The sequence below is a fragment of the Equus przewalskii genome, chromosome 6 (assembly GCF_037783145.1).
Source record: "Equus przewalskii isolate Varuska chromosome 6, EquPr2, whole genome shotgun sequence".
NCBI classification, from domain to species: Eukaryota; Metazoa; Chordata; class Mammalia; order Perissodactyla; family Equidae; genus Equus; species Equus przewalskii.
The window spans coordinates 45,093,835-45,117,010 of record NC_091836.1 but is presented as its reverse complement, the minus strand read 5'-3'; the positions used below and the strand labels follow the sequence as shown (position 1 = coordinate 45,117,010).

General features: G+C 54.9%; 2 protein-coding genes across 10 annotated transcripts in view; one reads left to right on the top strand and one right to left on the bottom strand.

The window, feature by feature from the left end:
* Positions 1–3,888, bottom strand: part of ADGRE3 (adhesion G protein-coupled receptor E3) — a 63,842-nt gene extending 59,954 nt beyond the window's left edge. The window contains exon 1 of one of the 2 annotated variants that reach the window (XM_070625212.1): positions 3,762–3,888. The gene's annotated coding sequence lies outside the window, so the exon portion shown is untranslated. The remainder of the gene's footprint in view (positions 1–3,761) is intronic. The other variant, XM_070625210.1, reaches the window with a different exon arrangement.
* Positions 3,031–22,856, top strand: ZNF333 (zinc finger protein 333). 8 transcript variants are annotated; one of them, XM_070625213.1, is made up of 10 exons: positions 3,066–3,601; positions 7,762–7,844; positions 8,121–10,446; positions 10,968–11,084; positions 12,234–12,321; positions 17,687–17,775; positions 18,389–18,515; positions 18,927–19,022; positions 19,556–19,632; positions 20,084–22,856. In XM_070625213.1, the coding sequence occupies exons 3-10, from the start codon at positions 10,186–10,188 to the stop codon at positions 21,116–21,118; spliced, it is 1,890 nt and encodes a 629-aa protein (XP_070481314.1). In that variant the 5' UTR covers positions 3,066–3,601; positions 7,762–7,844; positions 8,121–10,185; the 3' UTR covers positions 21,119–22,856. The 8 variants fall into 8 exon arrangements, with proteins under 8 accessions (XP_070481321.1, XP_070481314.1, XP_008540011.2 ...); XM_070625218.1 differs by having other exon boundaries at positions 3,071–3,305; positions 8,121–8,538; XM_070625215.1 differs by having other exon boundaries at positions 3,101–3,601; positions 8,121–8,538.
* Positions 22,857–23,176: the final 320 nt, after the last annotated feature.

Genomic DNA, 23,176 nt, shown 5'->3' with positions numbered 1-23,176 from the left:
AACGGTAATTTGGGATTGGCGAGTGGTCTGGTTGGGGCTGAAGGCAGTGAAAATCCAGCTAGTATTAAGGGGTGGGGCGCTGGTAGGGGTGAAAAAGTTAAATAATGACCTCTGGTCATTTGGAACGAATGTCCATTGAAAGCTTTGGGGCAAATGGCCACTGGCATTGACGAGTAAGGAGCACGTGAGGAAAGTGAGCACCGCAGGGCAGCTGGTCGTTTCTATGTGTGGTGTGGAGCTTAAAACAAAAGATCGACAAGCCCAGAGTGCCCAAGTCTCTGTCAGGGAATCAGGAACTTCATATTACTTTACTAAAAGAATCTCTTATTTCTTATTGCCTCAGGCTGAAATACTCTAAAAGTAACCTCAAAGTCTTATCTTGCAGGTAGCAGCATTACACCCTCAGTGGAGTCCCAACTATGATAGTGTCAGTGTCAGGGAGCTCCCATAACTGTCCTAAAATAATCTCCAAGAACAAAGAGATCTCTTAAAAATACTTCTAATTTGTATCTTCAAAACCATGAAACAAGCATAGTTGCAATAAAAAAGGAAACTTCAGAAAGTAAAGAAGAGTTTTAAGAAATTAAAATTATGGTAGCCAACATGAAAATTCAACAGAAGGATTAGACATAAAGTGGTGACAATCTGCAAGAAAGGAGACCAAAAAAAATAAAGAGTTTGAGGAGTTTCAGAAAAAAGAAAAAGAAAAGAAAAAAGGAGAAAAGAGGCTATTATCCAAGAAAATAATATAAAACAATTTCTCAAAGCTGAAAGACATGAGTTTCTACATTAAACAGGCATACTGAGTAGACCATAGTGAAATTTTGGAACATGTAGAATACAAAGAAATTATTTTCCTATTACTTTATGTTTTTCCATACTTTACAATATTTTTATAAGCAACTGGGATGATTTTAGTAATAAAAAACCAAAATAAAGGCAAAAAAGAAAATAATTGACAATTGGGAAACAATACCAAATAATCCTAAATTAATTTTGACCACACCTTATACCTCTTTAAATTAACATATGAGAGAAAAGTAGGAGCAAGTTGAGAACAAGAGTAAAGAGACCTGGCTCAATCAACATACAACAAATAAACATTATAAATAGAAAACGTAGGATAAACTTAAAAATAAGGTGGCAGAAATACATTAAACACACCAATAATCACACTAAAGGTAAGTGGGTTAAATTTCTGTTTTAGAAGAAAGTTACTTTCAGACTTTGTTAAAAAAACAAGACCCACCTATGTACTATTTATAAAAAACATCACTTAAGACAAAATGGCAAAGAGGCTGAAGAGACACATCAGACAAATATAACAACAACAGCAGCAAGAAGAAGAAGAAGCTGGCATGGGAAATATTAGAAACAGACTAAATAAGACTCAAGCCAAATTTAAAGTGAGAAGTGGGGGAGATTTTACGTTGATATAAGGATACTTCTTCAGAACTATAATGATAAAAGCCAGTATTTATTGAGAATTTACTACATGTCAGACACTATGATAATTGCTTGCATACAGGCATTACATCAGACAGTCCTCAGTACGATCCCATTACTGCCCCCATCAAGGGGGGACAGGAAACTGAGGCACAGAGAAGCTAGAGAGGCCACAGGCTGGCCACTAAGCACCAAGATCCAGGACATATAACCATTGTGTGCTATGCAACTAATATCAAACCTTTGAAAAATATAAAGCAAAATCCATTAGGAATATTCCTATATTTTCTTGTAATATCTTAAAGTTCTTTTTTATGTTTGAATCAATCTATCAGGAATTAATTTTTTTTAAAGATTTTATTTTTTTCCTTTTTCTCCCCAAAGCCCCCTGGTACATAGTTGTATATTCTTCGTTGTGGGTCCTTCTAGTTGTGGTATGTGGGACGCTGCCTCAGCGTGGTTTGGTGAGCAGTGCCATGTCCGCGCCCAGGATTCGAACCAACGAAACACTGGGCCGCCTGCAGCGGAGCGCGCGAACTTAACCACTCGGCTACGGGGTCAGCCCCAATCTATCAGGAATTAATTTTTGTGAATGATGTGAAATGGTGGTCTGACAACTCAATCCTTTGGCCAATTGTCCCAACAGCTTCCTTTCCCCATGGACTTGAAACACTCTAACACATACTAAATGTCCATATATGCTTGAGTCTGCTTCTGAGCTGCTTTGTGTCTTTGACCTATTTGTCTATTCCTATGGCAATAACACAGACATACCCTGAATCTTTAGCCATAACTCCTTACCCACTGTTCCAGATCATGAGTTTCCCCCATGCCTGTTTTCGCTCCCACGATACCCCCAGCTTGCAGTGCTTCCCTCTCAGTGCACTAACCAGGCACCGCGCTTGATATTCATCCTTCAAGACTCACTTTCCAACCAACTATGCCAAATTTCTCGGCTTTTCTTCCATATATCCTTATCAGTTTTAAGAAAACAAATATTCTGCTAATATATCACATACAAAATGCGGTGTTAACTTTATTGGAAAGGATCACCTGCATCTCCCTCTCCACGTCTCCCCTCCAGTCCTCCACTTGAAGTGCCCTTGCAGGAAGGGGCTTTGTACACTAGTATGTAGCAATCAACTGATGTTCTATAGGTATTTATTGAAAGAAATAATACACACATGTGCTTTATATAGAAACAATATCAGGGAACTGGTTACTGTGGTTGTTTCTGGGGAGGAAAATACAGATGGAGTGAGACCGCCCCTTGGGACTTTTCCTATGTGTATGTATCATCTATTTTCAAAAAGAACAGTGAGATCTTTCATCCATTGTCTTGAACAAATTTTCACATCTTATTTTTAGTGTGAGACAAATTGTAGAAGAAATAAAATATATAACCTTATTTTTAGAATTAGAAATTCTGAAAAAAAAAATCTTCCGCATGGGTATGTTGTGGTAGGGGATTGGATTAAGCCAAGGCAGAAAGGCAGAGGCGAGGAAAGGGAAGAGAGACAAGGCAGCTAGCTAGACATCGAGCATCCCAACCCGCCAGTGAGGCCCCGCCCCTCAAGCCAGGGCCCCGCCCCGCCCACCGGGCACAGGCCCCGCCCCTCACCCCATTCTCGGGGTCCAGTCCGACACCACCCCCAGTCTCACCCGCCCCTCTCCCTCGGTTAAGGAAATTAGAATTTCTCCCCGGAGGCTGGACCCAGAACGGCTCCACCTCGCCGCCGCCGCCGCCGCCGGAGCCGCCTCGGGCCCCGAAAGCCTGAGCCCAGGCCACTTCCGCTTCCGGAAGCGGAAGTGCTGGGCGGCTGCGGCCCGCGGCGGGCGTTCGGGCGGTGCGGTATGAGGTGCGTCTCCGGCGGGTCTGCGGCGCGGCCTGGCCCGTGGGGGCCGGGGTCCTTCCTTCCTTCTTTCACCCGAAAGCGCTTCACTGTGTGGCTTTCGCTCGGGCCGCGGGCGGCAGTCTTGCGTCGCTGCGCGGTGAGGGCGTCTGAGGAGGAGCGGCCTCTGGCGCTGCCGCAGTCCCCTCGTCCTTCCCCGCCGGCGCCCGCCTCAGCCCGGCCTGTGCGTCACCCTGAAGCTTCCAGACGGGCGGGCCTCAGAAAGAGGTGACGTGAGCTCTGTTCCCTACTGAGAATTGAAAGTGAGTTGGCCCTAAATGGGATTTATTTTTTTTAAATAATAGGGTTAAAGCTCACTTCTGCCGAGAAATGAGGAAAAAATTAATTCCGGAAGGAAAATTAAACGCCAGATTTCACTTTAATGAGTGAGGTGTTTGTTTTCAAACAGAAGATTTGTCCTACCTTGTCATTTTGGGAAGAATTAGCGTGTCTTAGAGACATCTGAAGTCTAGTGTGGATTTGGGTTCCGTGAACGGACGTTTGAAGTCGTTTTCGTGGCGTCAGAGCGCGTGTGCGCGTGCGCAGGCCCGTGCCCTCGGGGTCGGCTCTGCGGAGGTGTTCTGGGGGCGCGGGGGGAGGTTGGCAGGTCTTCGTCGGGGGCCCTCGGGGAACTGGGCCCTGGACTGGGGGACTCGTGCGGCCGATCAGAGCGTAGCGCTGGCCCCATGGGCGTTTTCCTCCAGCCAGGAAGACGTTTCGGATGAACGGTGACGGGGGCGACTTGGGAACGTGCGGCAGGGAACTGGCGCGGGAGGTCAGGAAGAACATCCCAAAAGGGGCAGATGTCTGAACCTGGAGGAGGAGTTGATGTAGCAGACGAGGGCTCAGGCCGCGGAGCAGGGGCGAGGAGGAGACTGGAGAGGCCGTCCCAGGCGCGCCGTCCGGCAGGCCGTGCAAGGCTGGTGCGCTCCAGGAGCCGAGGACAGACGGGGAGGCTGAGGCACAGGGGACGCTGCGGGGAGGGCGGGGCCCCGAGGTCGCGGGAGACTCGGAACGAGAGTTTTAAGGAGGAGAGCGACATGAGTTAGTTTGTGACTTGGGTAGAACTTCAGCTCCTGGATTCGGCCTGGACTTGAGGATGCACAAGGCTGGACGCAGGGTCCATGGATGCAGAGGAAGTGGGATAAGGTCAGGACTCAGTGATGGCGTCGGGGCCTGATGATTGTGCAGCTGGAAAAGGTGGGATGTTTGAGACGCACGTAGGAGGCAGAATCGAGAGAATTCGGTGACTGACGGTTTCTCTCCACCACGCGATGATGTGGAGCAGGGCTTGGCCGACCGCGGCGGGGGGCCAAATCTGTGGCCCAGTCTGACCCACCGCCAGTTTCTATAAATAAGTAAATTCCCTGTAAGGGTTTTCGCTCGGCCTCCGGGCTGGTCCGCCAAGACGGAATTTCCTGGGCCAACCCTCCCCGCCCTGCTCAGGGCTCACCTGCGCCCCCTCCTCTTTTGACCTCAGGGCTCACCTGCGCCCCCTCCTCCTTTGTCCAGGTCTCTCTTCCTGCAGAGCGGTCACCTGCTGAGACGTCACCCCTGGCACTGGGGTCGGGGTGAGGGGCTTGGGAAAACCAGGATGGTTGCAGGGGAGTGAGAGTGAGTCTGTGCTCTGGGCCCTGTCCCCTCTGCCTGTCCCCTAACTGAGGAGGAAAGGGGCAGGGACTTGTGGGGCCTCTTCAGCCTGGCCCCAGGGGCCTGGGGACCTCTTCCAGTGCATGTCTCTGGGGAAGCTGGCTTGGGAGGAGGGTCCCCACAGCGACCCTGGGCTCTCGGTCCACTTCCCAAGTCTGACTGCAGAGCTCCTCCAGGGCCATCCCTGGTGTCCCATGGAAGACCTACCGAAAGAACAGGTGGCTATATAAATTAAAATGAAAATGAATCAAAATCCAGTAAAATAAAAAACTCAGTTTCTCAGTTGCCTGAGCCACATTTCCCAGGTGCTCGGTAGCCACCTGTGCTGCTGGCCACCTTTTTGGGAGGTGCAGACGTAGAACCTTCCACCATCACAGAGAGCTTTACTGGACATTGCTGCTCTGGAGAATTCTGAAGTTAGAAGGCCATACATTTTCTCCGATTTTAACAGGCATAGAAGACTACTGAATGGTTATATAAGTCTTGGGAGGGGTCCTAGGGACCTCATAAAAATTAAGAGATCAAACCCAAACTTTTGATGCCTTACATAAGGAGTTTAGGAAAAACTCTCTACAGCTGAGAAGTACAGGCTGTCACTGGTCAGTGAAGTGACAAAGAGAGCCAAAGCTTATCCTTTCGGATTTGTCCAAATATTAAAAGAAAGTAAATATTTTCTGCCTGGTGGGGCATATCATCTCTGTCACCGCAACTGTTTGGGCACAAAATCAGCCCTGGAGGTAGGTGAACAAATGGACGTGGCTGTGTGCCAATAAAACTTAACGAAAGCAGGCGGCGGGGTTTGCCTGGCCCTCGTGTGGAGGGAGCTCCCTGTCGCACGTTCTTGCCGGGGTCTGCCTTCCCGGTGACAACCAGATGGCCTGCCCAATGCGGGCGGGCCTTGCTGCGCCGGACGTGTGCTGTCTCGGGAGTCGGCCTCCTCCGAGGGCCTGGTGGCCTTGTGGCTTGGTGGCGGGCTCACCCAGGAGCAGCCACACAGGACCCGGGCGACTGCAGGGCCTGCCCCGGGCTCGGGCACGGGCACGCCGGCCGCCCCGCCGGGCTGTCCTGTGTCTGCAAAGACGCGCCAGGGCCCCGCGGCTGCGCGTCCCCCGCCCGGCGTGCTGACCGCCTTCTCTGCGCTCAGCTCTGCGCTCAGCTCTGCGCTCAGCACTGCGCTCAGCACGCGCGGTCCCCTCCTGGGTCCGGCTTCAGGACCTCGAGGGCGGGGCAGGGAGGGGCTGTGCTTGGGGGCAGGGCTGCGTCTGTGCTCCGCCTCCCTCCCTGCTGGCCTTTCCCTGAGCTGTGGCGGGGGTCTGGGGCTGGGGCGAGCGCCCAGGGGCCAGCTCTCGGAACCACCCGGACGAGGGGCACTGGGAAGTGTCCGTCTGAGAATGTTTGAAAGGCCCCTTATCCTGAGGGGAATTAAGGCCTTTTGGGGTGAGCTTTCTCAAATAACTTGTTGAGCTTTTCTTCTGTTTTCACATTCTAGCTCTCCTCTCCTGTTTGTCTTGGGTCTCAGAAAAAGATCTGTTCCAATTTCTCTTTTTTTTAAAAAATTGAGATATTTACATACCATAAAATTCACTCTTTTGTTTTATTTTTTTCCTTGGTGAGGAAGATTGGCTTTGAGCTAACATCTGTTACCAATCTTCCTCTTTTTTTTTCTTTTTTAAATTCCCCAAAGCCCCAGTACATAGTTGTATGTCCTAGTCGTAAATCGTTCTGGTTCTTCTATGTGGGATGTCGCCACAGCATGGCTTGTTGAGTCGTGTGTATGTCTGTGCCCAGGATCCAACTGGGTGAACCCCAGCAGAGTGTGCAAACTTAACCACTTGGCCATGGGGCCAGCCCCTCACCCTTTTAAAGTCCAATTCACTGGTTTTTAGTACATTCATAAAGTTGTGCAGCCTCACCACTCCCTAAGTCCAGAACATTTCCATCGCCTGCAGAGGAAACCTGGCTGTGAGCAGTCACGCCCCGCCCTGGCACCGCTGATCCAATTTCTGTCTCTGGAGTTGCCTGTTGTGGACATATCACATCGAGGGAATCACATATCCACACTCGGCCTTTTGTATCTGTCTTCTTTCACTCAGGATGATGTTTTCGAGGTTCATCCATGTGTGAATCAGGGCTTCAGTCCTCTTTAAGGCTGAATAATATCCCACTGTGTGGTTGGACCACCTTTTATTGATCATCAGTTGACGGACACTTGGGTGGTTTCCACTTTTTGGCCATTGTGAATGATGCTGTTGTGAACATTCGTGTGCAGGATTTTGTGTGGACGTGTTTCCAGTTCTCTCAGGTTTATACCAAGGAGTGGAGTTGCTGGGTCACATGGTAACTGTGTGTTTAAGTTTTTGAGGAGCTGCCAAACTGCTTTCTAAAACTGTTTTACGTTCCCACCGGCAGTGGATGAGGGTTCCGATTTCTCTACCTCCTCACCCACACGTATCATCAGATTCCTCTTTAACTTGAACATTTCTGCGTCTGTTCCTGTCACTGCTGCTTTCTGGTTTCTCCGACAACACTCTGGCAGCGTCGGTCTCCCTCCCTGCTGAATTCTTTGCTGGGAAGCAGCCCCGCCTTTCCGCCTCAGTTCCACACGCAGCCCTACTCTTGAGAGTCTCGCTGTGCTCGCTGATGCCTTCTTCCCTTTCAGCACCTTCCCAAGCATAGGGTCAAAATTAAAAAAAAATGCCTATATATTTTTTGTGTGTTAGTTTCACACGACTTTTTTTCTGAAAGAAGTTAATTTTTTTCCAATTAATTTTAGACTGTGAATCTCAACTTGAATCCAAAGCATCTACTCCTGAGCAGGCTATTTTGGAGGAAAATTCACCCCATGATTCGCAAACGGTAAGATTCCGGGGGCATGTCCTCCGCCCCCTCTCTTAGGAGAAGTTGAGGAATCTGTGAGCTGGAGGCGCACACCGGGGCCAGGGAGGCGGCTGAGCTGGGGCGTCTCAGGGACACTCATGTCCGCCGGGAGGGTCCCTGACGCGGGAATTTGGGCCAACCCCACCTGTCACTCAAGACTCTTCTTACTAGAAGGTTCCTCCACGTAAACGTTTCCATCCATGAGAGTCGGATGCGGACTGTGTGCAGTACCATTTCCGCTTCAACACTTGTCAGGACCTCGCCGCCTGGTGGAGAAGCCCCCGAGAGTCCCAGAGGCGAGGGAGCCTTGTGGCGGAGCCCGCAGCGTCCTCAGAGAGCGGGCCTGTCCCAAAGCGCAGCCCTGAAAACGCCGACAGCGTCCTCTGCCGGGCATCCCCGGGCGCGGCACGGATGTCGGCGAGCTTCTCCTTGCTCGCCCGGCCAGGAGCGCGCTCCAGCTGGAGAGACGGCTCCCGGTGGCTTAACTGCGGCAGGAGAGGCCTCTGGAGGAAGCGCCTGCATCTGGACGAGAGGGCCGCTCTGACTGAAGAACGTGGGAAAGTTGTCGGGGCCCCTCACCCCTTAGGAGACAAGTTGAGACCCCCCCCCCCCGGGAGCCAAGCTCTGTGCAGGGCCGGGAAGAGCCTGGAGCGCCGCGTCCCGTGCACGGAAGGTGTGTGCCGAGCTGTGGCCTGAGCGCCTGCCTCTGCGGACTTCGGCCCGGCCCTTCCCTTCCGGGGCGGCCCTCCTGGGGCCGGGGTCTGGAAGGCGGGGCTTCGCGTTTGGAGTCCGGGGACGCGCAGAGCCGCGCTTCCCGCCGAGGTTGGGCCCGTTTGTCATAAGCCACGGCGCCCCCTGGGCTCCCTCAGTCTGCGCCCCTGCGCCTGCGTCCTGGGTGGTGCTGGCTCCGCGTCAGACTCCCGCCCGGTGGGCGGGGCGCGTCCGGCCCGTGCGGCCTGGGGTGCTGCGGGGCCGCCGAGACTCTCCTCGCGGCCCGCGGCCCCTTCGTCCTCAGTTGACGCTCATGTTTCGGGAACAGATGTCCTCCAGGACCTGCGGGAGGGGTGCGAGGTTTGAGACCGCAGGGTCTGAAAGGGCCTTATCGGAGCTGCTGGGTCCCCGGGCCTCGGCGGACGGAGCGGTGCGCTGACCCCGTTTCAGGGCGCTCTGCGTCGCTCGGGAGCCGCAGGGAATGCTCGCTGCGGGCGGGTCGGACGGCAGCTGGAAGGCGTCCCAGGCCCCCTTCCCCGCGTGTGAGCAGCGGCTGGACCACGTGAGCGAGGGAGACGGGATGACCTCCGAGGGACTCTGGTCTCTGTGGGCCCTTCCTCTCAGCACGAGGTTTTAGCGCATTCCACAGGACTCCATTCCCGGCTCAGGGGCGAGCACCGAGTGCAGGGGAGGGGAGGGCTTCTGCTGCTGCCTCCGAGGTCCAGGGAACCGGCGGCCACGGGGTGTTCCGAGCCGGCCGAGGAGGGCTGCTTCTGGCCACGTGTGCAGAGAAGCCGGGCGGTCATCTCTGAGGACGCACGGCCCCGAAGTGCCAGAGGCGGAACCGCAGCTCGAATCCGGGCTGACTTCGGGGGGGCCCCCGTCGTGGCCGCCAGGACCTGCTGCCTGAGGTCACACCACCCGTGCCTAGGGCCACGGCGCCGACACTTCCACCAGCCCTCCGGTCCGTGCCGGCCGTCCCTGGCCTCGTCTCCACCGTCGGGCCCCGAGAGGCAGCTCCGAGGCCTCCCCGTCACGTGGGGATAGTGCTGGTGGTTAGGACAGACCCAGGCCCCGCGGCCTCCCAGCGCCAGCAAGGCCAGGGGCGGGGGGCCTCCCAGAGGGCGCAGAGCTGCTCCCAGGAGAGCCTACGCCTCTGCCGCGGCCGGGCTCCGGCGCCGCCTCACCCAGCCCCCGGCGCCGCCCCTCCCTCTCCCCCTCTGCGGTCTCCGCAGTGCTCACACCGCAGTGCTCAGTAAGGAGGAGACGAGCAGATCCGTCGAACTCCTGGAAACCTTGTCTTCAAGGAGAGCCATCTGTGTCACGATTGTTCGGCTGATGGGGCCAGCCACCGGGCGAGGGGTTGGGTTCCCACGCTCTGCTGCGGCAGCCCAGGGTTTCACCAGTTGGGATCCTGGGTGCGAACATGGCACCGCTCATCAGGCCACGCTGAGGCGCATCCCACAGGCCACAACAAGAAGGACCCACAACTAGAACATACAACTATGTACTGGGGGGCTTTGAGGACAGAAAAAGAAGGAAAAAAAAAAAAGATTGGCAACAGTTGTTAGCTCAGGTGCCAATCTTTAAAAAAAAAAAGATTGTTCTGATGAGAATACTTGTCTCAACATGGTACCTGCGGGTTTTAATTTATGGCTTGACTGGGCGGCGACACGGAGAGGCCAGTGTCCGAAAGAAGACTTTCATGGCTTACATTCTTGAGAGCAGAGGGGTCGCCGCTCGGACAGGGCCACGCGGGGCACCAGGTCCCACCGGGGTCGACTGGAGCGAGCACAGAGTCTGGGCCGGCGGGCCTTGGGTTCCTGCAGGAAGGGCAGGCCGGGACAGGGCCGACACCGTCGGAGTGGGTGTGAGTAGCCCTGGCCACGGTGGGGGGGCGGGGGCTGGTCCTGGTCCTGGCCGTGTGAGTCCTGGCGTGGGGATGGGCCTGGAGTGTGAGAGCCGGATAGCGGAGGGGTTCAGAGTGCGGCTCTGGCTCCAAGCGAGGTGTAAGCAACTGTGGCCAGTGGTCTGGCCCTGTGATTGACAGCTGGCAAATAAACAAGTACAGAATCCAGAAGAACACAGAACAGCGTTCACGTTCAGAACCAAGGGCCCCCGGGCTTTATGTAGTGAAAAGTTTGCAGCATCTCTGAGCGCTCGCGGCCTAATCTCCAGCCAGGGCCCCAGACCCAGGGGGCGGGGCTCGTCCCCGCATCTCCGGGTGATCAGTCCTCGGAGCCTGCAGAGGAGGGGCGGCACCAGGGCTGAAACCGCCAGACCTGCCTGCCGACTTCGGACGGCTCTGCCCGAAACCCAGGATCTCTGAGGCTCAGCACAACCTCAGTGTCACCTCCGTCCTGCTCATGTTTCCTCCACGCCTTTTCCCAGGAGCTGGGGCTGGACCCGAGGATGCAGATCAGGCCCGGGATGGGAGAGAGGGAGACCCCTTCGGTTCCAGAGGACCAGCCAGCTCTCTGGGAGTCGCCTTGGACTTCAGGATACACAGTGAGCCTGCGAGTGGGTTGCTGGGAGGGCGCTAGCCCCAGCCAGGAAGCCTGGGGGTCGGCATTTCTGTAAACGGGGAGGCAGGTGGGGAGGGAGGAATATGGGGCCAAACGTTGGGAACTGGGGACCCACTGGAGGCCGAGGTAAGAGCTGCTGAGCAGGCCCTAGAGTTCCTACATGGAAGGAGAGACCTTCAGGGTGGTGTCAGCCCAGAGCCTCCTGGGGGAGGGGCTAGCGTCCGGGTCCCTGCCTCTCCTGGTCCCACCTTTCCTCCTCCAGTCCCTCCACCCTCACTCCCACCCCGTCCATGACCGGGAACCCACAGGAACGAGCAAGTCCTAGGATCCAAGGGCTGGGTGAAGGGGCCAGGCTGGTGAAGCCCACGTGGCTCGGGGCCCTGCCTTTCCATCCTGAGGCGGAGAGAGCATCAGAGGACCCTTTCCAGCGTGCTCTGGGCCTGCCCTGAGAAGGCCCCTCACCTGCCCCTGTCCATCCCCTGCCTTGAGGGACCCGCCCTGTTTACTTCCCATCTGCCACCAAGTCTCTGAGGTTTTTCTCCAAACTGTGACCTGCCTCTGACTGCTCCCCTTGTCCCTGTTGCCACCACCCTGCCCAGAGCTGCCCTTAGTACTCCTGGACCCCGGGGCACTGCTCCTGACAGGCTCCTGCTTCCGCTGGCCCCGCCCCAGATGTGGAGGCCAGAGGCATTGCTTAGAAATGAAGTCCGGCAGACACTTTTTCCTAGGGGGTGGCCGCCGCAGAGGAGGGTTGAGATCCTTTCCCCACAGCAGGGCTTCCTTCTGGAATCACTTAGTCTCCCCACATGCACGGGGCCACCCCCATATCCTCCCAACGCCCGTCAATCTGCTGCCCAGCCGCTGCCCTCTGCTCCAGCGTTTCTCTCACAGCGGAAGGCTGCTTCCCCCACCCGGGCCCCTCTCTCCATCCCGTTTTGGAGTTGAAATTGTATCACAGTGATGGGCTTTGATTGAAGAATTGGGTAAACCTGGGTGAGCTAAACGGGCGATCCCTCCTTTTATGGTGTGCTCCCCAAGGCAGGGCCAGTCCCGCAGCTTCAGTCAGGGTGAAGAGCCGTGAGTGGATCCCGTCGACTGGGTGGCTCTAATGTGTTCCTCTCACTCTGTCCAGGAGCTGAAGGCGGCTGTGCAGATTCAGAGGGCGGCCATGCCTGTGCCTGCGCTGGGCCTCCCCAACTGGTGGGGGGCCGGTGGTTCTGGTGAGTGAGGCTGGGGGACTCCACAGCAGAGGCCCCCTGGGCTGGGTTTCTGGGAGCTTGCGCCTTCTGCCTCACCTCTGCCTGCAGGTGCTGTGAGGAGAGAATATGGGAAGTCGTCTCACGGTTTATGTGTTCCGGGGAGAGGTGTGTTCTCAGGATGGTGGGCTGGGAGTCGTGGGTTTTTTTTGGTCTTAGGTCTTTCTCTTAAGAGCGAGCAGGCCCCACTCAGCTGTGGCAAAGGGCAGACCTCTCCTCGGGCATGGTTAAATTCTTGAATACACATCACGTCAGTGCTGAAAACTAGAATTGAATTTACTGTAAATGGCAGATGTTTTAACTGAGCTTTTAGAAAATGAGATTAAAAGCTACATCTCCTGAGAAGTGGGGGAAAAAATTAATTCTGGAGGACAAATAACATCTTAGCTCTAATTACAAGGCATTTGTTTCCTTCCATCTTGCCTCCTAGTAAGATAATAAAGTTCGTTTCTTAACATCATCTTGCATTAGGGATCTGTATTGTATCACTGACAGGAAGCAATTGCTAGATTTATGCTGTGTATTGCTCTTCATGTATTTTTGGTAAGCCTTCTGGGCAAGGTTCTGCCTTGAAGTACTCTTGCAGTACTCAGAGTACTCTGTGCTCTTGAAGTACTCTTGAAGTGCTCTATGATTGTCCTCCCTTGGGCACTGGGAAACAATTGCAGACAGACCCCTGACCCCCTCCCCCACGGAGCTCACAGTCTGGCAGTCAGATTTTTAAATAAAGACCAGAATATAACGGAAGCATGTAATCTGATGACTTAGCTTGGGAGGGGGCTGGAGAAGAGTTCTGGGAAATTTAAGCTTGGGCCAGGGTTTTCCAGCCGTAGCATTACTGACATCGGGCCAGATCCTCCTCTGTGGTGGGGCGTCCTGTGCACTGTAGGATGTTGACCAGCATCCCTGGCCTCATTGGCCTTAGTTTGCTTGGGCACTATGGCACAGTGTCACAGACTGAGTGGCTTCAACCACAACAGTTTGTTTTCTCACCCAGAAGTCCAGGATCAAGGTGTTGGCAGGGTTGCTTTCTTCTGAGGGCCGTGATCTGTTCCAGGCGTCTCTCTGCTTGTAGATGGCCGTCTTCTTTCTGTGTCTTCTCTTTGTATGTGTCTTGTGTCCAGATTCCTTTTCTTATGAGGACACCAGTCATGTTGGCTTAGGGCCTGCCCTATGACCTGGTTTACTTTACCTACCTCTAAAGACCCTGTGTCCAAATACAGTTATGTCCTGAGATGCTGGGGGTTAGGACTTCAGCGTATGAATTCCCAGAGGGACACAGTCAGCTTACAATACCCCCTAGTCTTGACAACCGACAATATCTCCAGACTGCCCCCAATCCTGTGTTGAAGCTCTCACCCCCTGTGTGTATTGGAGACCAGGCCTTTAAGGAGGTGGTTCTGGTTAACTGAGGTCATAAGGGTGGAGCCCTGATTCTGTAGAACTTGTGCCCTTCAAAGAAGAGGAGGAGATGCTGGAGTGCTCTCTGCCCTGTGAGGACACAGAGAGAAGGTGGCCGTCCATGAGCCAGGAAGAGAGCTCTCAGGAGAATCCGACCCTGCTGGTTGACCCACTTGATCACCCAGCAGCAAGCTGTGACAGCACGTGTGAAGCGTTGTCTACCAGGGAGGCTCCTTAGAGACTCAGTGCCCAGCGTTTCCGCCGGGGGCTGGTCACATAGGTGCCCTCTGCCTGGCACAGACCTCAGTTCCAGGCTCCTGGAGGGAAGGCAGGTGTTGAGCATAAACTGCATCGTTTGTACAGTTGAAGCAGAGTGAGCCCCTCTTATTAGTTAAGGTGCTAGGAACCCTCCCCAAATCCAAATTCCTAGACACCAGCCCAGGGCTAGACTTGCCAGCAGGCCTTGCTATGGAGGGCAGTCAGGCCTGCTGTGTTAACTCTGGTCTGCACAGTGGGGAAGCATGGAATGATTTCAGACATCTGCAGGAGGTGGAGCCAGACAATTTGCTGAGCTGTGTATGCATTCATTTACCAGATGATGCATTTGCTGAGCCATGTACCAATTCATTTACCAATGTGTTTGCTGAGCCATGCACGTGTTCATTTATCAGACGATCCATTTGCTGTGTCATTCACCAATTCTTTTACCAGACGACGTGTTTGCTGAGCGATGCACGCGTTCACTTACTGGACGACGTGTTTGCTGAGCGATGCACGCGTTCACTTACTGGACGGGGTGTTTGCTGAGCCACGTACGCGTTCACTTACCGGACGACATGTTTGCTGAGCGAGGCACACGTTCACTTACTGGACAACGTGTTTGCTGAGCCATGCACGCAGTCACTTACCGGACGACGTGTTTGCTGAGCCAGGCACGCGTTCACTTACCAGACGGTGCATTTGCTGAGCCATGTACACATTCATTTGCCAGATAATCCAGAGCCTTATGTGCCATGCACGGTGTGGGGGATGTGGCCGTGAAAGGAAAAAGGACCCAGGCTGTTGAAGCTTCCTGTCCACTGAGGATGGTAAAAAGCAGACACATAGGAAGCAAATCAACATCTGGTTACAAATATGTAAGGGCTGTGAAGCAAGGGGGAAAAGGGTACTGGGGAGGAGATGTCAGGAAGGAGCTCCCTGAGGGAGTGACATTCAAGTGGGTCCAGAGCAGAAAGGTATGATGTGGTGTTAGCTGCAGCAGGCTGGGGGAGGGGGGAAGGCATGGGCCGGGGTGGGGGCTCCAGGTAGAGGTGTCAGGCTAGTTCATTTTGAGTAATTGTTGGGGTCTGTGGAGTGCCGGGTGAGATTTCTCGGCTGAGGCAGGGATGTCACTTCCTGAGATCAGGACCGTGGAGGAAGAAGAGGCTTTGAGAAGAAGGTGACGAGTGCAGTTTTTGGAGGGGGTGCATGAATCAAGTTTCTCCTCACCGTTGTGAAGCCAGAAGTCTGAGATGAAGGTGCCGGCAGGCCAGGCTCCCTGTGCAGCCTGTGGGGGAGAATCCTTCCTTGCCTCCGTCCTGGCGTCAGGTGGTGCTGCCATCCTGCTGCTCCTTGGCTTGTAGAGGCCTCGCTCCTGTCTCTGCCCGCATCCTCAAGCGGCCCTCTGCCCTGTGTCCCTTCTCCTCTTGTAGGGGCATCTGTCACATGGGATTAAGGGCCCATGCTGCTCCACTGTAACTTCTGAACTGCTTACATCTGCAGAAACATGCTTCCAAATAAGGTCACATTCTGAGGGACTGGGGTTAGCACTTCAGAATTTTTTAGGGGACAGTTCAACCCATAAAAGCCTGCCCTCTGGCTCCCCAAAATTCATATCCTCTGCACATGGAAAATACATTCGCATGGTCCCAACATCCCCAGAGGTTTTACCCATTCCAGCATCCACTCTAAGGCCTAAATCTCATCTAAATATTATCAACTCACAATGTCCCAAGTCAGGTCATACAAATCATCTGCAGCAGGCATGGGTGGGACTGGGCGTGCGATCCATCCTGAGGCAAAATCCCTCTCTACTTGTGGACCTGTCAGACCAGAAGACAAATCCTCTGCTTCCAAAATGCAGTGATGGGACAGGCACAGGGTAGATGGCTCCTCCCAAAGGCAGAGGACAGAGGGGTCACGGCTCCTGAGCAAGCACAGCCCAGAAGGGCAGGTTTGAGGCCTGAGGATAATGCTCTGTGGCTCGAGGCTCTGTCCTCCGGCTGCTGGCCCGTGGCACCATCCTTAGCTTGCTTTGGGTAAGTCCGTTTGCGTTCCTCCGACAGGTGGTGGAGATGCTGGAGCTGACGGTTGGGTACCTGGGTCTGGGGTTCGGGTGACAGTTCCGCTGGGGATTTGGGCATCATCAGGTGGAGTTGGGAATTGACACCCAGAGTGGGCGAGGCTGCCTACAGAGGCAGAGAGCACTGAGGAAGGTGAGGAGGGTCTGTGACCTGGGGACACCAGCGTTGTGATGGGAGAGGAACTTTAGCGAGACTGAGAAGAAGGAGGGGTGCGGACACTGGAGCCCAGGGAGTGTGGGCTTCTGGCTGGAGGAACTGGGTGACCGAACGTCCTGGCTGGATCCCCACCATGGATGAAGGTCACTGGTGATCCTGGTGAGGTGCTGGTTCTTGGAGTGGTGCTGATGGGAAGTGAGTGGGAGGTGAGGAAATGGACACAGAGAGGGTCAATTGTCTGTAATAGGACAAGCAAGAGGTAGGACAGCAGTCTGAGGGAAAAGTGGAGCGTTATGGCCTGAATTGTGGCCCCTCAAAACATATGTTGAAATCCCAACCCCAGGACCCTTGAACGTGACCTTACTTGGAACTAGGGTCTTTGCAGCTGCTGTCAAGTTAAGATGAGGTCACGAGGGTGGGCCGTGATGCAGTATGCTTGTGTCCTCCTAAGAAGCAGAAAACGCCAGGTGAAGGCAGGTAGGCACAAGGGAGAGGATGGCCATGTGACGACCAAAGCAGACAATGGGGGGTCGCAGCTGCAAACCAAGGAATGCCCAGGGTCGACAGCCACCCCCAGACGCCAGGAGGGGTCTACCCAGGGTCTCAGGGAGCATGGCCCTGCTGACACCTGATCTCAGACATCTGGCCTCCAGACCGGGAGAGTACAAGGCCTGTGGTTTGAAGGCCTCAGTTTGTGGTCTGTCACGGCAGCTTCAGGACGCTAATGGGTGGGCTGGGGATTGGCTGCGGTTCAGGGTTACTCACTGAGGGACGGTCCCGTGGGGAGCGAGGCGAGGGTGGAGTGGCAGGGCTGGTCGGGCGGCACTTGCTCACCTGGAAGAGTCTGGAGTGAAGAGGCCGGTGCGGGAGAGAGGAGGTCCCTGTCTGAGGGCACTGAGGGGCGGATGTGTCCTCTTGGGCAGACTCGCGGGGTGTGGTGGCATCTGCCCCTGCCTGTGGTATGTCCTGGTGGTGCTGGCCAAGCAGAGCGGGCAGGGGGAGGGGCTGGGCAGCAGGGAAGCTGCCGGGCTGTCACGGGGGCGCAGGCGCTGCGGAGACTCCAGGCTGCTGGCGATTTGAGGCTGGGGCTCCGGAGACTGGGCATGGAGGAAACGTGTGTGTGCGTGTGCACACGCATGTATGTGCATGTGTGTGTATATTTCTGTGTGTGCTCACCTGTGTGTGTATGCGAGGTGTGTCTGTGTGTACGTATTTGTATGAGCGTATGCATGTGTGCATACTCGTGTGTGAGTGTGCATAAGCACATGTGAGTGTGTGCAAGCATGTGCATGTGTGTCTCTACAGTTCCGGGGTGTGTCCCCGTGAGTGTGTACACTTGTGGTGACTCACAGTCAGGGTGTGACCTTGGTCCTGCCAGAGTGCTCACTGGGCCACTTGCTGGCCCTCACGGCGCCCATCTTCCCCTCCAGCTCTGCCTGCCCAGGACCCCATGCGGCACCAGGAGGCCAGTGCAGAGGAAGCAGCCATGACTCCTGGGGTGCTGACCGCCTGCCCACAGGTCAGTAGGAAATCCCCATTGCTCTTCTTCCTTGCTTTGCCCTCTTGTCCGCTTCCTGTGGCCTTTTGCTTCTCGACCCCACAGGGTTGGTCTCCAGGCTTCAGGCATGGGGCCTCTGGCAGGGGTGGGCAGCGACCCCACCCCTCAGTCAGACCTGCCACAGGCTGTCTGTGCTGTGTTCCACTGAGTGTCAGGAAGGGAAGCAGAGTGAGGAGGTGAGCTCTTCTGGTCTCATAGTCGTCATGGTCTCCTGGAGCAAAAATTGCCATCCCTCAGATGTTTCTCTCCTGTCTGCAACAGGCAGGTCTGCTGGACTCGAGCTGGCGGGAACCAGTCTGCAGGGGCTTCCTGGCTGCTTGTCCACAGCTGAGCCTGTCATGAGGCCGAGGGCCTTCGCTGCCACAGTCCTGGATGTTCTCACTCAGGGAGGGAAGAGGAGAGAGAGAAGTTACAGCTCTGAGGCCTGAGCTGAGGGGTGATGTTCAGAGACCTCAGGACCCTGTCTAGAAATCCTCTGCGTGGGGTCTCCTTTCGCCAGGCCGCCAGCCCCCAGCATCCTCTTGAGTGTTGGTGGCAGTGGCCTCTGGCTTAGCTGTGCTCCATGTGCGTTTAGGAACTGGTCACCTTCGCAGATGTGGCCGTGCTGTTCACTCCAGAAGAGTGGCTGTTTCTAGACTCTGCTCAGAGGAGCCTGTACAGAGACGTGATGCTGGAGAACTATAGGAACCTGGCCTCCGTGGGTAAGGCTGCCCCACGTTCTCGTGCAGGCTCTGTGTTCCCAGAACTGTGCTGGGTGGGCAGTGGAGAGGTGGGGACAGGCAGCCCTGCCCCGTGGTGCTTGCAGTCTAGTGGCTTCCCCAAGGAGATGAGGATCTCTGCCGCTCTGTTTCTCCATGGCTAAAAGCTCTGGGCTTCTCAAGTTGTCCCTGGGCTGGGCCCTGGGTTTTGGGGACCAGAGAGTCCCAGTGTCCTCAGGGACCTGGTGAAGGAGCTCATATTTTGGTTCCTCAGTGAGAGAGCTTCACGTGTCCGTCAGAACTTACGCTCACCCCTTGCTATTTCAGTCCCCAGTGCCCTAAGATGCGGATCAGTGGCCCCGGTTTCATGGCAGGCGCAGTCTGCCCACACTCTGCGTCTTTTCCCATGAGCAGGAGATCAGCTGTGCACACCCAGCACCTTTGTTCATTTGGAGCAAAGAGAGGAGCCGTGGACCACCGAGAGAGGACTGTGCCCAGGAGCCCGTCCAGGTGAGCACCAGGTGGACTGGGTGGGCACCAGCTCTGCCCGGCAGGGTGAGCGTTGGCTCTGGAACTTGTCCGTAAGGGGACACTGTGGCGCCCTTGATGGAGAAGGCTGTCTGGCTGAGCATCCTCAGTGAGCCCCTCGTTCTTTTTTGTCTCTAATGCTTTACTCTGGTTTCGTAGAGAGACTTGTTCTACCTCCTCTCACATTTAGTTATTCCGTGCGTCTATTTCATCCCGTTCTTCCCCACTCTGTGTTCTTGCTAATCCTTTCTCTAACATCAGTCCCGATCTTCATGGAACCCTTTCTTAGTAAGTTATCCTCTGTTTCCATCCCTTGTTCCTATGATTACATAACTCCTCACAAAGCCCAATGTCAAAAAGCTTTCCTTTACTGTGATATATTCTTCACAATTTCTTCCCATATTTAGGATCAGTAGTAAAAAACAACCCACACGTGCCTTGCTTGCGTTTTGGATCACTTTGATCCTACTTTCCTTCTCTGCACACTTAATTTTCTTTCCCCTAATTCATTTCAGAATCTCAACTTCAACCGCAAGATTCACTTGCTAACCACGATATTTCTGTGGAGATTCCATCCATTGGCGCGCAGAGGGTAAGGCACACAGGGATGGCTCTTGGTGCTCTGGGGCTGCTGTAGGTTGGGACGCAGTGTGAGAGCGCTGGAGAGGCTCGGGCGGGCGGTGGCCCGCCCGGAGGAAGCAGCTTCCCGGGAGGGGCCTGGGAGGGTCCTGAACTGGGGGAAAACTGGAGGTAGGTCAGATGCGTCTGCACAGAGGTCCTGCCAGTAGCCGTTTGCGCAAGTGTGAACAGATGCTAAGTGTTCAGACTTAGTTTAGCCTTAAGCCATCGGGACCCTGCCTCTGCGGAGCACCTGGGAGTGAGGGGCGCGGGCTCCTGGGGCAGCACTTGCCCTGGAGAGGGCTCAGGGCGCCCGGGGCCGGCGGTCGCGGCCGCAGCTGGGAGGCCGTCCCCGCGCCGGTTCGCTGGGGGAGCCGCCCTCCGAGCGCATTTCAGCCTTCCTCCCGTGTCTTCCTTACTCGTAGGCGCGGGCTGTGGCTGGAGAGCAGCTTCATAAACACGCCGAACTTGGGGCACCCCTTCCCGTCGAGCCGCTCTGTCCGTCCCAGAGGATTCCTGCCGGCGGGGACCCGTGCGGATGCCGTGGGCGTGGCGAGGCCTTCCTCCAGATGGGCCTCATGGCGCCGGAGAAGGCGGGGGGCGGGGACAAGGCCCTCGCCTGCGGCCAGTGTGCCAAGTCCTTTCGGTACAGCTCGGACCTCGCCCGGCACGCGCGCACGCACAGCGCGGAGAGGGGCTTCGCGTGCCGCGAGTGCGGGCGTGCCTTCAAGTGCCCGTCCAACCTGCGGCGCCATGCGCGCGCGCACACCGGCGAGAAGCCCTTCGCGTGCGCCCAGTGCGGCAAGGCCTTCACGAGGAACTTCAACCTGCTGCTGCACCGCAGGAGCCACACGGGCGAGAAGCCCTATGCGTGCCCGGCCTGCGGGAAGACCTTCAACCAGCCGTCGTCCCTGCGCAGCCATGCGCGCACGCACACGGGCGAGAAGCCATTCGCGTGTGCCCACTGTGGCAAGGCCTTCCGCGAGCCCTCGTCGCTGAAGACGCACCTGCGCACGCACACCAGGGAGAAGCCGTACGCGTGTGAGCAGTGCGGCAAGCCCTTCCGCACCAGCACGCACCTGAGCGTGCACCGGCGGGTCCACACGGGCGAGAAGCCCTACGGCTGCGCCACATGCGGGCAGGTCCTGAGCCGCCTCTCCACGCTCCGGAGCCACATGCGGACGCACACTGGGGAGAAGCCGTACGCGTGCCAGCAATGCGGGCGCGCCTTCAGTGAGCCCTCGTCCCTCCGGAAGCACGTGCGCACCCACACGGGCCACAAGCCCTATGCGTGCCAGCAGTGCGGGCGCGCCTTCGGCCAGTCCTCACACCTGACGGTGCACGGGAGGACGCACACCACGGGCAGACCCTATGCGTGCACGCAGTGTGAGAAGGCCTTCCGGCACAGCTCCTCGCTGGCCGTGCACAGACGGGCTCACGCCGCCGCCAAGAAGACGTGAGCAGCGGGCCTGCCTGCCAGCGCCCCATCCATGCGTGCCCCTCGCCGTTAACTTCCAGTTTGTGAAAACAGAAGCATTCGTCTCTCAGTGTTCGTTTAGCTACATCGTATGTTTCCATGTCTAATATTTTCAGTTTGACTTAGTTCTAAATATTGTCTTAGTTTCTATTATCACTTATTCTGTGACCCATGAGTTATTTGTAATTAAATTTTGTTTTATTTTATCATTCTTTTTGCTGAGGAAGAGTTGCCCTGAGCTAACATCTGTGCCAGTTCTCCTCTCTTCTTTTCACGTGGGAGCCTCCACAGTGTGCGGAGTGGAGAAGGTCTGCGCCTGGGATCCGAACCTGCGAACCTGGGTCCCTGAAGCGGAGTGGGTGGAACTTTAACCACCTGATCATGGGGCCGGGCCCTGTAATTAGATTTTAAAATAATAGCACATGGGTGTATTTTTATGAGGTGTAATTGCTTCTAGTAATATGCATAGATCCCATGTGTACAGTCGGATGAGTTTGACAGGTATATACACACTGTAACCAAGACCCCATTCAAGATACAGAGCATTTCTGTCATTCTGGAAAGTTCCTGCATGTGCATGGCTGTTTTTTAGTTGCCTTTTCATTGTTGGTTTCCAGTTTAATTACATTGTGAGCAGAGCACGTGTTCTTTATGTTAATGAATCTTAGGTGTCTGGAGGTTTGCTTGTAGGGCAAGTGTGGCTGGGCTGCCAGCTGCCTACCAAGACCGTGCCCTCTGCCTTACAGACGCGCGGGTGTTTGTTCAGATGGCAACGTGCTCGATTAAGCGGTCTCCCAGCCCTTCTTACAGTCAGGGGGGCCACGTGCCCTGTGTGGGTACAGGGTCACTGGATGTGCTCCTGGGAAAGGCGTGGCCAAGGAGCAGTTAGCCACATCCCTCCACGTCTTTGTGTGAGCAGGCACGGTGTCCAGACCACGGGAGCCGGGCTGTAGTCACACGTCACAACCATCCTGGTGCCCCGCTGGGGCCTGCGGCTGCACCAGCCTGAACTCTTTGTTTCTGGACAACCTGTTAAGTGAGCAAGAAGACTTCCACTGGTAATGACATTGTCCTTTTTGGGTGGGGGAGAGAGGGTGGGGATGGTTGTTAGGGCTGGATGCAGTCTCTAACGCAGGTTATGGTCGGTTTTATAAAGGCTTCATGGGTGGGTGAAATCCACGTATTGTGTTCTCCATCCACCAGATCGAGTGTATGATTTGTGTTTAGAAATCTACAGGTTTATAAATATTGGTCTTTGTCTTTGGTTGCTATCACAAATACCATAGATGGGGTGGCTTGTAAGCAACGGAAATTTATTTCTCCCAGCCCTGGAGGCTGGAAGTCCAAGATCAAGGCACCTGCAGATCCCGTGTCTGGTGAGAGCCGCTTCCTGGTTCACAGACGGCCGTCTCATCGCTGTGTCTTCACATGGAAGGGGCGAGGGCGCTCTCTGGGGTCTCTTATAAGGCCGCTAATCCCATTCACGAGGGCTCCACCCTCATGATCCCATCACCTACCAAGTCTCGCCAGCACTCAGGTTGGGCCTCAGCATAGGAAATTTTGGGACACATTCAGTCCACAGCATCTCTGATCTGTTATTTACTGACAGGACACTCCCACCATGATTGTGCATTGTTGAATAAATCTTGTAATTCTGTCAATTTTTAAATTTATATATTATAAAGTAATGGAATTAAATGAAAAGATTTTGACTTTTATAAGTTTACAGCAAATTGTTCCTTTTATCTTTGTGGTGGCCATCTTTCTCCCTAGTGATGAATATTCAACTGTTCATCATCCTCATATCAAGTAATGATTTAGAGCTCACTATGCATAGGTACTAGGTTCTGTCTAAGCTCTGCGTCTCATGAGGGACTTAGTCCTCTAGGTGATACCTGTGGGTGGGCCCTGTTGTCATCCCCAGTTCATGATGATGAAACTGGGGCCCAGAAGGTCGAGGTGCGTTGACCAAGGTCGTGCTGGTGGTGAGTGGAGGAATCTGGCTCCACGGTCCGTGCTCTCTCCACAGGGCTTCCCCCAG